The sequence below is a fragment of the Myotis yumanensis genome, unplaced genomic scaffold (assembly GCF_028538775.1).
Source record: "Myotis yumanensis isolate MYYU_CA2020_CCGP unplaced genomic scaffold, mMyoYum1.0.hap1 SCAF_6, whole genome shotgun sequence".
Classification (NCBI taxonomy): domain Eukaryota; kingdom Metazoa; phylum Chordata; class Mammalia; order Chiroptera; family Vespertilionidae; genus Myotis; species Myotis yumanensis.
The window spans coordinates 95,878,217-95,891,217 of record NW_027223757.1 but is presented as its reverse complement, the minus strand read 5'-3'; the positions used below and the strand labels follow the sequence as shown (position 1 = coordinate 95,891,217).

General features: G+C 41.1%; 1 protein-coding gene across 1 annotated transcript in view; it reads right to left on the bottom strand.

Moving 5' to 3' along the window:
• Window positions 1–579: 579 nt before the first annotated feature.
• LOC139012960 (E3 ubiquitin-protein ligase TRIM38-like) overlaps window positions 580–13,001 on the bottom strand; it is a 150,124-nt gene continuing 137,702 nt past the window's right edge. Inside the window, exons 34-37 of the mRNA XM_070419145.1 lie at window positions 6,040–6,060; window positions 3,051–3,074; window positions 2,087–2,113; window positions 580–1,911 (exon numbers count right to left, since the gene is read on the bottom strand). Of these exons, the coding sequence (XP_070275246.1) occupies window positions 1,382–1,911; window positions 2,087–2,113; window positions 3,051–3,074; window positions 6,040–6,060 (602 nt within the window). The 3' untranslated portion in view covers window positions 580–1,381. The remainder of the gene's footprint in view (window positions 1,912–2,086; window positions 2,114–3,050; window positions 3,075–6,039; window positions 6,061–13,001) is intronic.

Below are 13,001 nucleotides of genomic sequence, written 5' to 3'. Positions count from 1 at the left end.
TATTATTTTTTAAAAAGTGGGACTAGAATTAGGTGGATAAAGAGCTGTAAGTTTAAAGTAAGGAGAATTTTTAATGAAATTGACTGTGTAAAAACAAAGAAATGCTGGAGAAGATTGAAGATGACCAGATATTGCTGAAGCCCAAGGTGGGACAGATGACTACATTTGTACAGAGGAACCCATTTGCTCTTGTGTGAGAATTTCTATAACATGCTGACAGAATGAGAAACTGACAAAATCATCCATATTTGTGGTTTTGTGAAGCTTATATGAAGGATGGACAATGAGGCCAGAGATTTTCACTTTTTTTCCAGAGAATACTTAAAATTGTACACCATGGTCCCTAAGTAGGAAGGGTAGGAAGTGAGTCAGGAGTGATGATAACTCAGTAGAAACTGAGAGCCCTAAAGAGACCTACACACTGGAGGAGTAGGAGGAGCTAAGAAACCAGGCACAGAATGCTACATTTTCTGTTTCACCTGATTATTCAACCTGGATGCCATGCGCTGCCACTCATAAAGGGAGGGTGCACCAGTTAGAGTAGAGTCCACCATAAATTACAAATGTCCAACATATAAATGGCTTAAAGATATAAAAGTTTATTTCTCACTGAAAACAGTCAGAAATTGAGCAACAGTTAAGTTTTGACATTGTCACAAACCCAAGCTCATTCTGTCTTCTCTGCTGTCCTATCATTGACATGGTCAGAGATGGCCTTAGAGTTTTATCCATCATGCCACATTATGGCCATCAGTAAGCAAAGACAACAAGAACAGCACACATTTTTCCTTTAAGGACACATCTTAGAAATCACAGTACTTCAGCTTACAATGCCTTGGTCATTATTCAGTCACATTCAGCAGGGGAGGCCTGACAATATAATGTTTATACTAGGCTGCCATAGGGCATCGTAATAATTAGAAGAAACTATAATGAAAGATGGCAAAATTGATAGGGGAGGGACTTATAATCTAATAGATAGATCACCTGAATTAATCTGAAAGATAACTATGTTGTTTTGAAATTCTGAAATACATATACATATAGGAATAGATTGTTAAGTTTCTTATATGGGAAAGGAGAGTTAAGTTTTTTTCTTTTCTATTTTCATTTCTCAGGCCAGTGCACTTGTATACTCCCTTTGATCCCAAACAAGGTGATGGAGGAGGTGATTTAGCTGCGGTCAATATATACTGTACCCAGCAAGCAAGTAAAACCATTAAGCATGATGCAACCATAAGTCTGTGTGCCAGATCTTTATCTTGAGATTGAACCATTAAGGTAGAAAAAACTAATTAGTGGCTGGTGGGAGAATTGGGATAACCTTTCGGGCCCAATGTCATCATTACTCAGGGAAGGGTTGGCCTATAAAGTACATCAGTCACTTCTCCTCCACATGGACGATGCTCAAGGGCCCTGAGCCAGAGGACCAAAGTCTGAAAAGTGGTCTTAGGACACCATTAAATGTGTTCTTGGGGAAGGTGAAAATATGGGACCCATCTGTCATGTTACAGAAAGATACTTCTCCAGCCTTATAATCCAGGAATATCCCCACACGAAGGGGTCTTTCTCTTAGAGTAAGACGAGTTTCTGGGGAGGTGAGAGCCCAGTATTCCCCGTCATACAGCCTGATGGCCCAGAAACCATTCTGTGGGGACATTGTGACCCTCCCCTTCCTTTTTACAGTATCCCTACAAATTCCCAGGTCCCAGTACTGCGTGTCCCCAACCTCTACCTCCCAGTAGCATTTCCCTGAGCTGATGCCCTGCTGACCCAGCACACAGGGAAGGGAGACAAATCTCTGTGAGGAGCTGGGTAGATCCTGAAAAGGCTCTTGCCAGGTTACTTGCTTCCCATCTTCAGACAGGAGGAGGGCAGGGTGGGCAGTGGCTGCATCCAGGATCACATTTACTGCAAAGAGAAATGAACCATCATGTTTCCTGGAAAAGTCTCAGTTGCCTGGGCCAGGGGGTCCCCATTCTGTGAGGGCTTCTCTGGTTCTGGGCAGACCCAGCGCTCCTCCACTCATCTTCCCCTGACTGCACCTCCAAAGGAGCAGGGTCCCTCTGTACCACCACACACTCACCAGCTTTCGATCCTTCTTTCTTCCAAGCTGCAAGAAACATACCAACATGAAGACCCACCACCTGAAAGATAAAGCTCTTGCCCTCCCAGAATATCTGAGTATGAATTCCTAAGCATTAATTCAGGAATGAAAGCAGCAATGGAAATACTTGTCCATGTACTTGCACCTCTTTTCACAGCCCACTGAGTTATATCTGACTTGAGGAACTGACTACCCTTATGTGTTTCATCTGACCTTTGCATCTGGTAAGTGTCTATAACCTATTTAGGAAATTGGAAAGAAATAAAGAATACTGCCTGTCTAACCAAATACATGTTTTTGCTATAGTTATCTCATCCTTTATCTATCAGAGCATAACGTGAGATACAATATTTTTATAAAGCTGCTATTTGTCTTTCTCTGACTGGATTGTTTAACTTAGCAAAATAATCTCTAGGTCCATCTATGCTGTCAAAAATGTAAGAGGTTTTATTTTTTACTGCCATGCAGTGTTCCACAAACGCCATGTGACCTCACTTATATATGGACTCAAATGATAAAATTAACTGTCAAACAAAATAGAAATAGAGGCATGAATATGTGGAACACTGACAACTCTCAGCACGAAAGGGGGATGGATAAAAGAATGTGATGGGATGAGCTAAAGAACATTATGCGGAGCCCACAGACACAGACAACAGTGTGGTGATGGCCAGAGGAAAGGGGGAGTGGGGCTGGGTGGAAATGGGCAATGAGGGGGGGGATGGGGATATCTATAATAATGTCAACATTAAAAGTAAAGTTAAAGAAAACCACTATAATTTAATATTTTAAACACCTTTGTTAATATATTGAATAGTCTATTGATTTAATGAAATGTATGTTTTGGAGTTTGATTTTTAATATATTTTCTTGCACACACTACATGTTAATTTAAGATTTCTTTGATAATAGCATATTCTTCATCAGAGTCCATGTCACTCACCAGCATAGAATGATTTAGTCCCAACTGCAAAAGAATAAAAGAGAAAATCATTACTTTTTTTCTTTCCTTTTGTGTTTTCTCTCATTGTCTCTTCCATTTAACTCTGTTTTTGTCATATTTCTTCTTCTGAATCATTTGGACCTTCTCTTTCTATACTATATCTTCATATTCCATTTTTCAAAGATGATGATAAAACCTAGGTGAAGGATAGCTAGAAATAGGAAAGCAACTAAAGGTGGGAGGGGTTGCCCTAACTGGTTTGGCTCAGTGGATAGAGCATCAGCCTGCAGACTAAAGGGTCCCAGGTTCAATTCCGGACAAGGGCATGTACCTTGGTAGCAGGCACATCCCCAGTAGGGAGTGTGCAGGAGGCAGCTGATCGATGTTTCTAACTCTCTATCCCTCTCCCTTCCTCTCTGTAAAAATATTAATAAAATATATTTTAAAAAATAAAGAATTAATTAATTTTAAAAAAGGTGGGAAGGGAGGAGGAAGAGTGGAAGGAGTGTGGCTAAAATAAAGACAGGAAGGAAGGAGAAAATTGGGAAGAACTTGTGGCTTGAACTTTAGAAAATATTATGGAAATTTAGAAAGATAATGCTTTAAATTCTTTGCTGACTAAAGTATATTTTATTATATTACTATACCCTATTCTACTGCTATAGTGTAGAATCAAACAAAGACAGAAGACTAGAAGCTTTGAGAGATAAGCATAACTCATAGGACTTGAATTTAGCCTTTCTTCCATCATCCACTTGTAGAAGGAAGATTAAGATAGGAAATGACATCATGAGAGAAAGTGCCTTCCTGTGGTACAAACAAAATTAATCATTTGTCTTTCATTGAACCTTCTACCTTTTTGCAGAATAAAATGCAAAAACACACACATGTACAAGACAGAGATTTTAAAAAGCAATGAGGAGAATACAGTAAAAGCATCCATCTGACCAAAACTGTATCTGCAGCACTAGTCATATGAAGCCTGCCACATACATTAAAGAGATATATTCCCAAATACCATTCAATCTAAAAACAAAATATAATAAAAATATTATTGATAAAGGGGAAAATTATATTTTCAGAAACATCTGAAGATGTTAGCTTCTCGAGTCATTTACAGAAAAAAATAGAATTTATATATACTAGTATAACTTAAAAAATTCTTCTGTATCATAAAATATTTGCATTTTGTAGAATTACCTACTATGCCAATAAAATGCATAAATATAAAGAATAAACACTGTGGTGGGTAGGAAATAAGCCAGGAAAAATTGTGTAAAATATTTGTATACTGCTCTGTTTTTCTATTTTTTTTTTTTGCTAAATCCCTCCAACAACTTGATGATTGCTGAAGGGAGAGGTTGGGTTGGTGGAAGGGACTTAAATGGTGATGGATGGAGACTTGACTTGGGGTGGTGAACACATAATACAGTGAACAGATGATATGCTGTGGAATTTTTCAAATCAAACCTGTATAATTGTGTTAACCAATGTCACTCCAATAAATTCAATAAAAAAGAGAAATATTTGTATACTGTGAACCCTTAGGCTATATGATCAAGGGGAGTGGAAGATTGAGCCTCATGTTCACAGTTGGCCAAAGAATGACATCAGAATTTACACATCTCTGGTAAGACAATGGACAGAGAAACTTACTCAGCAAGTTTGTTGACTACTCCCATCTCTTAAGGTTTGGGGAAGTATCAGTTACATAGAAATAGGCTCTACTACATGACAGCCATGAGTGAGAGAGAGCAGTGGGGAGGGGGAGAAACTATGAGTATATCAATCGAATGCTCTCTATCTCATCACTGCTTAGTGAAAATATAACAAGTCTCTGGCAAAAAAAAAAAAAAAGCCTATGCTTATAAGGGAGAAATGAACAATATGGAATGAAAAAAAAAAAGAAATTGGGAATAATGGGACATAAATGGAGATAACTTAATGTAGGAGAAGTCCATACATAAAAGTTGGTTAAAAAGGAAAAAAAAATTATTAAATGGAGAGAAAAAAAAACTTAGTAATATTAGTATGATGACTACATTTAAATTGTTCTTAAACTTTTAATACTCAATATTATTTAGACTTTTATTATTTGACTAGAGGCCCGATGCACAAAATTCATGCAAGAGTAGGCCTTCTTTCCCCTGGCTGCTGGCACCAGCTTCCCTCTGGCACCCGGGACCCAGGCTTCACTTTGGTACCTGAGACCCAGGTTTCTCTCCAACCCCCAGGGGACCCAGGCTCCCCTCCGGCTGCTGGCAGGCACCTGGGACCTGGGCTTCCCTCACAGCCCAGGCTTCATCCGGAAGGTCATCCAGAAGGACATCCGGAAGGATGTCTGGTCTAATTAGCATATTATGCTTTTATTATTATAGATTAGTCAATTCTTACTATTGCATAGCTATGTGGTATAAAGTTGCTTAAAGCACTGAATTAGAGAACACTGAACCACTGGTCCTAAGAAAATGTGGGGTTAGTTTCCAGACACATTTAATCACAATATTTTTGTCCAGCTGTGAACAAAACCTACCTGTATTTGCATTTCTATTTTAATTTATGCCTAAATGAGCTAATGTAAACAAAATCACTTGAAAGAAAGAGAATTGAGGTACTGAGAGTAGAAGATTTAAAAATCAATTTACCTAAGTCTTTATTGGATAAATTCATACATCAGAAATATTAAAAGTACAAAACTTATCAGGTAAATTGTTAATAAAATTATATTGACAGATGGATCTGTCCACATTGTTTGCAACAGTAGCAGAAATCAGAGGTAGTATGAGAGAAACTGAATAACAAATGATGATGGCAACTTCAGCTGAGAAGACAACAAAGCAAAATGATAGAAATGTATATGTTAGTTGAAAATATGATCATTGAGAATTGAAGGCAAAGATAAAGCAAAAATGAAGAAGAAGGGGGAGCTGACATATAGAGAAAAGATGAAGCAATTAAATACACAGTGAAATACATTCATTGTACTTGCCTATTTTTTGTCCATCCTTGGCTGAAAAATAAAAGGAAGAAAGAACCAGTTCATTAAGAATGAGAGCACAGTGTCAGGAAGAACAAAAATTTGAAACCCTTTTATAGTTTGCTACATGGTTCAAATTGATCTATACCTCTGCTTCATCAAACAGAGACAAAACTATTTTACTTTCTCCCACCTATTGGTGCAAAAGGAATCCTATATAATAAAATCCTAATATGCAAATCGACCAAATGGTGGAAAGACCAGTCACTATGATGCACATTGACCACCAGGGGCCAGAGGCTTAATGCAGGAGCTTCTTCCTGGTGGTCAGTGCACTCCCACAGGGGGAGCACCACTCAGCCAGAAGCTGGGCTCATGGCTGTGAGTGCAGTGCTAAGGACCCCTCAGGGGATGTCCGCCTGCCAGCTTAGGCCCGCTCCTTGTGAGAGGGTGCAGGTTGGGCTGATGGACCTCGCCCCAACTCCAATGCAAAAATGTCATGGACCAGGCCTCTAGTTAACACAATAATACGAGATAGCACAATGGAAGGAGATAAACTGGGACATCTGAGATAAATGGCATTAATCATTTGTGTTTCATTGAGCTTTCCTTTTCTCAAAATTAAATGCAAACACTTTCACATGTATTAGATAGATACTTAAAAAGTGATGAGTATGTATACATTAAAACACCCATCTGTCCATGACCGTGTCTGTATCTACTGTCATATGAAGCCTGTTCTATGGATTAACAAGATATATTACTAAATTCCATTCATTTTGGTAACAAATTTATAATTGAAAAAATATCAGTAGGAAAAGAAGGATGTTAAACCTGTAATGATTATATTAGTGTTTATGAAAAACATATTTTAGGTATATCCTAGGATGATAACTTTTCATGGTAAGAAATTAAAACTTTGTAATTGAGATATACTATTAATGACATTTTATTAAGTTATAATGACTTTCTACAAACATAAAATAATTACATTTTACAAAATTAATAATTCTGTCAATGCAAGTGAAAAAAAAAAGAAGAGATGCAATGGTGGGAAATAAATAGAAAGAGGCCTGTAAAATTATGCAAAATATTTGAATACTGCAAAAACGTGGGTTATATAATCAAAGGCAATGGAAAAGTGATCCTGGGGTTCACTCTCCAGCAATGAATGACATCTGAATTTACACGGTCTTTGACAGAACAATAGAAGTTTGGAGTCTTCTCTCATTTAATAAAATTTGGGGAATTATTGATAGCATAGTAATGGCCCTGTCATCTTGAATACTTAAAAAGGTCCCAACTTAGCAGACATTTTCTAGAAACATATGAATGGTAACCATGTGCCTATTTTCCTAATCGCCTTCATCTCACAATATTCATCATGAAACTATGGCAAGTCTCTGGAAGACAAATGAAGTTCATGTTGTAAGGAAAGAAAGGCATGGAATCAAATAGGGTGCGATGGTAAATGATGGAGGATGACAAAACAGAAATGGAGATAAGTTCATAAGAAACATGTTCATATCCAAAAATGGGGGGGTGGAAAATTGTACATCCAGGAGAAGGGGGAAGAACATATAGAGAAAAAGACAGGGAATGGCAAAGACACCAAGAAATAAGTCAAAGAGTTTTCTGATATAGGGTTGTCAGAAAAATACATGAAACAATTTCTTTTTTAAAAATATATTTTATTGATTTTTTACAGAGAGGAAGGAAGAGGGAGAGAGAGTTAGAAACATCCATGAGAGAGAAACATCGATCAGCTGTCTCCTGCACACACTCTACTGGGGATGTGCCCACAACCAAGGTACATGCCCTTGACTGGAATCGAACCTGGGACCTTCAGTCCGCAGGCTGACTCTCTATCCACTGAGTCAAACCAGTTAGGGCACGAAACAATTTCTTAAGATCATCTGGCAAATAAAATAAAAATATCTGTGTAGCCCTGCTGGTGTGGCTCAGTGGTTGAGCATCAATCTATGAAACAGGAGGTCATAGTTTGATTCCCTGTAAGAGTATATGCCAAGGTTTCAGGCTCAGTCCCCAATAGGGGACATGCAGGAGGCAGCCGATCAATGATTCTCTCTCATAATTGATGTTTCTCTCTCTGAAATAATATATATATATATATATATATATATATATATATATATATATAAATCCATGAAAGTACAATAATAAACAAGCATACAAATTAATTTTTTGAAAAATTTCAACATAATGTTAAACATAGTCAGATGTAGATAAACACACACATGTATATACATCATGTACAAAATAAAGGTACCAACAGTGGCAGATGGCTGCTACCTTTCATCTAGAGAATATTCTATCCAAAAATGTGAAAATGAGTGAATTTACTAAATTGAGAAAAATAATTTTAGGAATAATAATCTTGGTAACTACCTTTTTAAAATGTACATGACTGATTTAAATTTTTATTTAGACTTTTATTACTCCGTGTGCTTGCTTTATATGGTTTTTGGCTGCTACTAAATTTATGTAGTCAGTTCTCATTTTTGCTAAAGCTCAGTTGTATAACATAGCCCAAAACAGCAAAACTGAGAAGCTTGAATCCTTGTTTATAGAGAAAATACAGAGTTTAGTGCCTGAGAGGCCTGATTCAGAACAATTTTTGTCAACCCATGAGTACAGAATTTTGTTTTATATGGGTTTCTATTTCAATTCATGCCCCAAATGCAGCTCATCTTCATTAAATCTCATGAAAGGAAAGGAATGAAGTAATAAATATAAGTAAAACGAGTTCTAAATCCAAAGACCTGGGCATTTGTTGGACTAAATGTTCACCCCAGTCACTGAAAATGCCAATGACTCAGATGTATCTATCTATAGTAATGAAAGTGTAATATGCTGATTAGACTGAATGCCCTGCCAGACACCCTTATGGACAAAGCTGGGGCTGTGAGAGAAGCCTGGGTGCTGGGTGCCTGCCAGCAGCTGAAGGGAAGCCCGGGTCCTGGGTGCCAGAGGAAAGCCGGTGCCGGCAGCCAGGGGAAGGAAGGCCTACTCTTGCACGAATTTCGTGCATCAGGGCTCTAGTAAATATATAAAACCCTAATATGCAAGTAGACCAGCGGTTCTCAACCTGTGGGTCGCGATTGGTCGAACGACCTTTTCACAGGAGTCGCCTAAGACCATCTTGCATATCAGATATTTACATTACTATTCATAACAGTAGCAACATTACAGTTATGAAGTAGCAAGGAAAATAATTTTATGGGTGGGTCACAACATGAGGAACTGTATTTAAAGGGCCAGAAGGTTGAGAACCACTGAAATAGACCGAACAGCAGAACAACCAAACAACTGAACTGAATAATTGGTCGCTATGACATGCGCTGACCACAAGGGGTCACATGGGGAACATGGCTGCATCGGCTGCGATAGGATGGTGGAGCTGGTGAGCCAGACCAAGGCAGGGCGTCGGGCACTGTCATTGGGGCATACCTCTGGTGGTTACTGAAAATTTTTTGTTCCCTCCAGCCACCATCCCGCTGGGCACTCACACCTGCTGCTGGAGCCCACACTGCCACACTCACTGCAGACGCCAGAGCCGCCACTCGCACCCATTGCCAGTGCCCAGCGCCGGCCCTGATCACTTGGCACCTTGAGCATGTGCGAGAGGCGGCTGCCAGCCCTGTTTGTCCCTGAGGGCTTCTCCACCTACCCCTGCTCCTGAGGGGCGATCGGGGCAGCAGGTGCCACTAGTACCCACTACTGATGCTGGCCCTGCTCACACCCAGTGCTGGTGCCCGCCCCAATTGCTCCCCACAGTCAGCAGGTATGAGCGGGGCCAGCGCCCTCAGAGTGTGGGAGCGGGGCCTGCGGTAGCAAGGCTGCCTGCAGACAGGGGATTGGAGGCCATGGCAGGAGGGACCAGGTGGGGGCGTGGAGGATGGGCCAAGACCCACCCCTTTGCCCACCACAGCCACAGGGCCTACAATTCCTTTCAAGGTGCACAAATTCATGGACTGGGCCCCTATTGTTGTATATTATAGCTGCAACAATAGATTGACTTGGACAATATTGAAACATTTTCTGGAGGAAATCTGGGTTAGGTTAGTAGGCATCTAGGAGAAGAGCAAAGTAATGAATTGGTTAATCAATAAAAAGGCAGGAAATGTTAGACACATCAGAAGGCAGTCATTTTAAGGTGTTTGGAAGTAAAGGGATATGAGAGAAAATTTACCCAATATCTCCTCAAGTTTGAAAAACAAAAGGGGAAAATTAATGTAAATTTTATTAGAAACACAAAAAATTCAAAAATATTGAAAACTGTGTATTTAAACTTAGGATGCAGATATAAAACAAATACGCACACATATATACACAAATATACACACATGTGCCTGCACACAAATATGGCTGAAAGCTCCCTTTTGAGGTAATTAAACAGGGAAATATGAATGAATTTTCTGAATTGAGGAAATTATGCAAACATTAGTTCTGGTACTTACCTTAATTGTTTTGTGTGTGATCTCTTTTGAGATTATTTAGTGTTTTATTATTAACAAGAGGACCAGTGCATGAAATTCGTGCACGGGGGGGGGGGGGGGGGTGTCCCTCAGCCTGAACTGCACCCTATTTAACCTGGGATCCCTCTCACAATCCGGGACTGCTGGGTCCTAAACTCTCGCCCGCCTGCCTGATTGTCCCTAACCACTTCTGCCTGCCAGCCTAACTGCTCCCTAACCGCTCCCCTGCTGGCCTGATTGATGCCTAACTGCTCCCCTGTCAGCCCGATCGTCCCCTACTGCCCTCACCTGCTGGCCCCTTTTCCCCAACTTCCCTCCCTTGCCTGCCCAATGGCCTCCAACTGCCCTCCCCTGCTGGCCTGATTGCCCCCAACTGCCCTCCTCTCCTGGCCTGATCTTGCCCCCAACTGACCTCCCCTGCTGGCCTGGTTGCCCCAAATTGCCTTCCCCTGCTGGTGGGGTCACCTCTAACTGCCCTCCCCTGCCTGGCTGATCGCCCCCAACTGCTCTCCCCTTCTGGCTCATTGCCCACAACTTCCCTCCCCTGATGGCCTGGTTGCCCCTAACTGCCATTCCCTGCAGTTCTGGTCCTACCCAACTGCCCTACCCTGCTGGCCCATTCACCCTCAAATACCCTCTCCTGCCAGCCCAATCTCCAAAAACTGGCCTCCCCTGCTGGACTGTTTATCCCCACCTTCCCTCCCCTACTGGCCTGATCACCCACAACTGCCCTCTGCTGCCAGTCATCTTGTGACAACATGAGGGCGGCCATCTTTTGGCAGCTATCTTGTGGTGGCCATCTTGTGCTGATGTGAGGGCATTGAGTGAGGGTGAGAGGACCACCTAGGCTTTTATTAGTATAGACTAGTGGCCCAGTGCACGAAATTCGTGCACATTAAATGGGAATTAATTAGAGGAAATATTTTAATATTGCTATTTGCCCTTTATAAGAGAAGTTTCAGAGTTGAAAAAAATTAGCAAAATGCATATGAAAATCTTCCTCCTGACAGAGTCCTGTCCCACCCATGTGTACATCCAAATCGCACAAGACCTGGCCAGCTACACCTGCATTGGGCCAGATCCAGACCCAACCGGCCACACCCACATGAAGCCCCGCCAGGTGGTGGGTGCTGCCTCAGATCCCTGGGCCTGGCTACGGGGCGAGGGGTGCAGCCAGAGGTCCCCCATCAAGCCCTGCTGGGGTGGGGGGCATGGCCTGAGGTCCCCTGTCAACCCCCACCTGGTGGGGGGCACAGCCTCAGGTCCCCTGCCTTGGTCAAGCACCACGCAGTCTCAGGTCCCTGATGATTGCTCCTTAAGGCTTGTTAAGGAAACTCGGCCTCCATTGTGGGGGCAGCCATCTTGGCCGTTGTAGTGTGACAGTCAATTTGCATATTCCCTCTTTATTAGATAAGATACTGCATCTCTACAGTTCTTTAAAAGTTTCTTATAATTAAATTTATTGGTATGAAGTTGGTTAATACAATAATGTGGTACTAATAGTGCAGTGCTATGATACATCACCTGTGTATCCCATTGTGGGCTTAACACCCAAAGACAAATCTTTTACTTTCACCTATATTTCACCTCCTTTATCCTGTACTGCCCACCCCTTCCCTCTGGTAACCACCATACAATTGTCTGTGTCTATGAGGTTTTTATTTCTTTTTAATTTTATTGTGGAGAGTATTAGAGAAGTCCCTGCCCCCCACCCACCCATGGAACCCCTCAACCCTTCTTCCGCAGCCTCACCACCAGGTCATGAAGACACTATTTTATGTGTCCATGGCTATGCATACATGCATTTAAGTTCTTTGATTAATCTTGACAGCACAACTGTCTCCCCTCTAACCCCCAAAGCACCTACCCCAATTGCCTCAAAGAAACTTATGTCCGTTCCATGCTTTCCAGTCTCTGTCAAGTTATGTCTGATTGTCTTGTGTGCTCATTTTGTGCTTTTGGTTTCATATGCCACGTCTGAGTGAAATCATATGGTCCTTGACTTTGTCTTCTCACCATGATATTCTAAAAATGCATCACTGTTGTCCCTAATGGCAGTATTTCATCTCCCAAGAAGATATACAAATGGTCAGCAGGTATTTGAAAAGGTCCAGTACTGCACTAGATATTAGGGAAATGCAAATCAAACCTACCAGGAGATACCAACTCAGACCTGTTAGGGTGGCAGTTATCAACAAGACTAGTAATAACAAGTGTTTCAGAGGTTGTGGAGGAAACGGAAGCCTCATTTACTGCTCGTGGGAATGTAAACTAGTACAGCCACTGGGGAAAACAGTATGGAGGTGCCTCAAACATGAAGAATAGAGATCCCATATGACCAAGCAACAGCTTCTATAGATACCTACACCCCAAAATTTGAAAATATTTATTCCCAATGATATTTGCACCACTATGTTCACTGTAGCATTATTTACAGTGGATAAGACATGGAAGCAAGCCAAGTACCTTCTATAG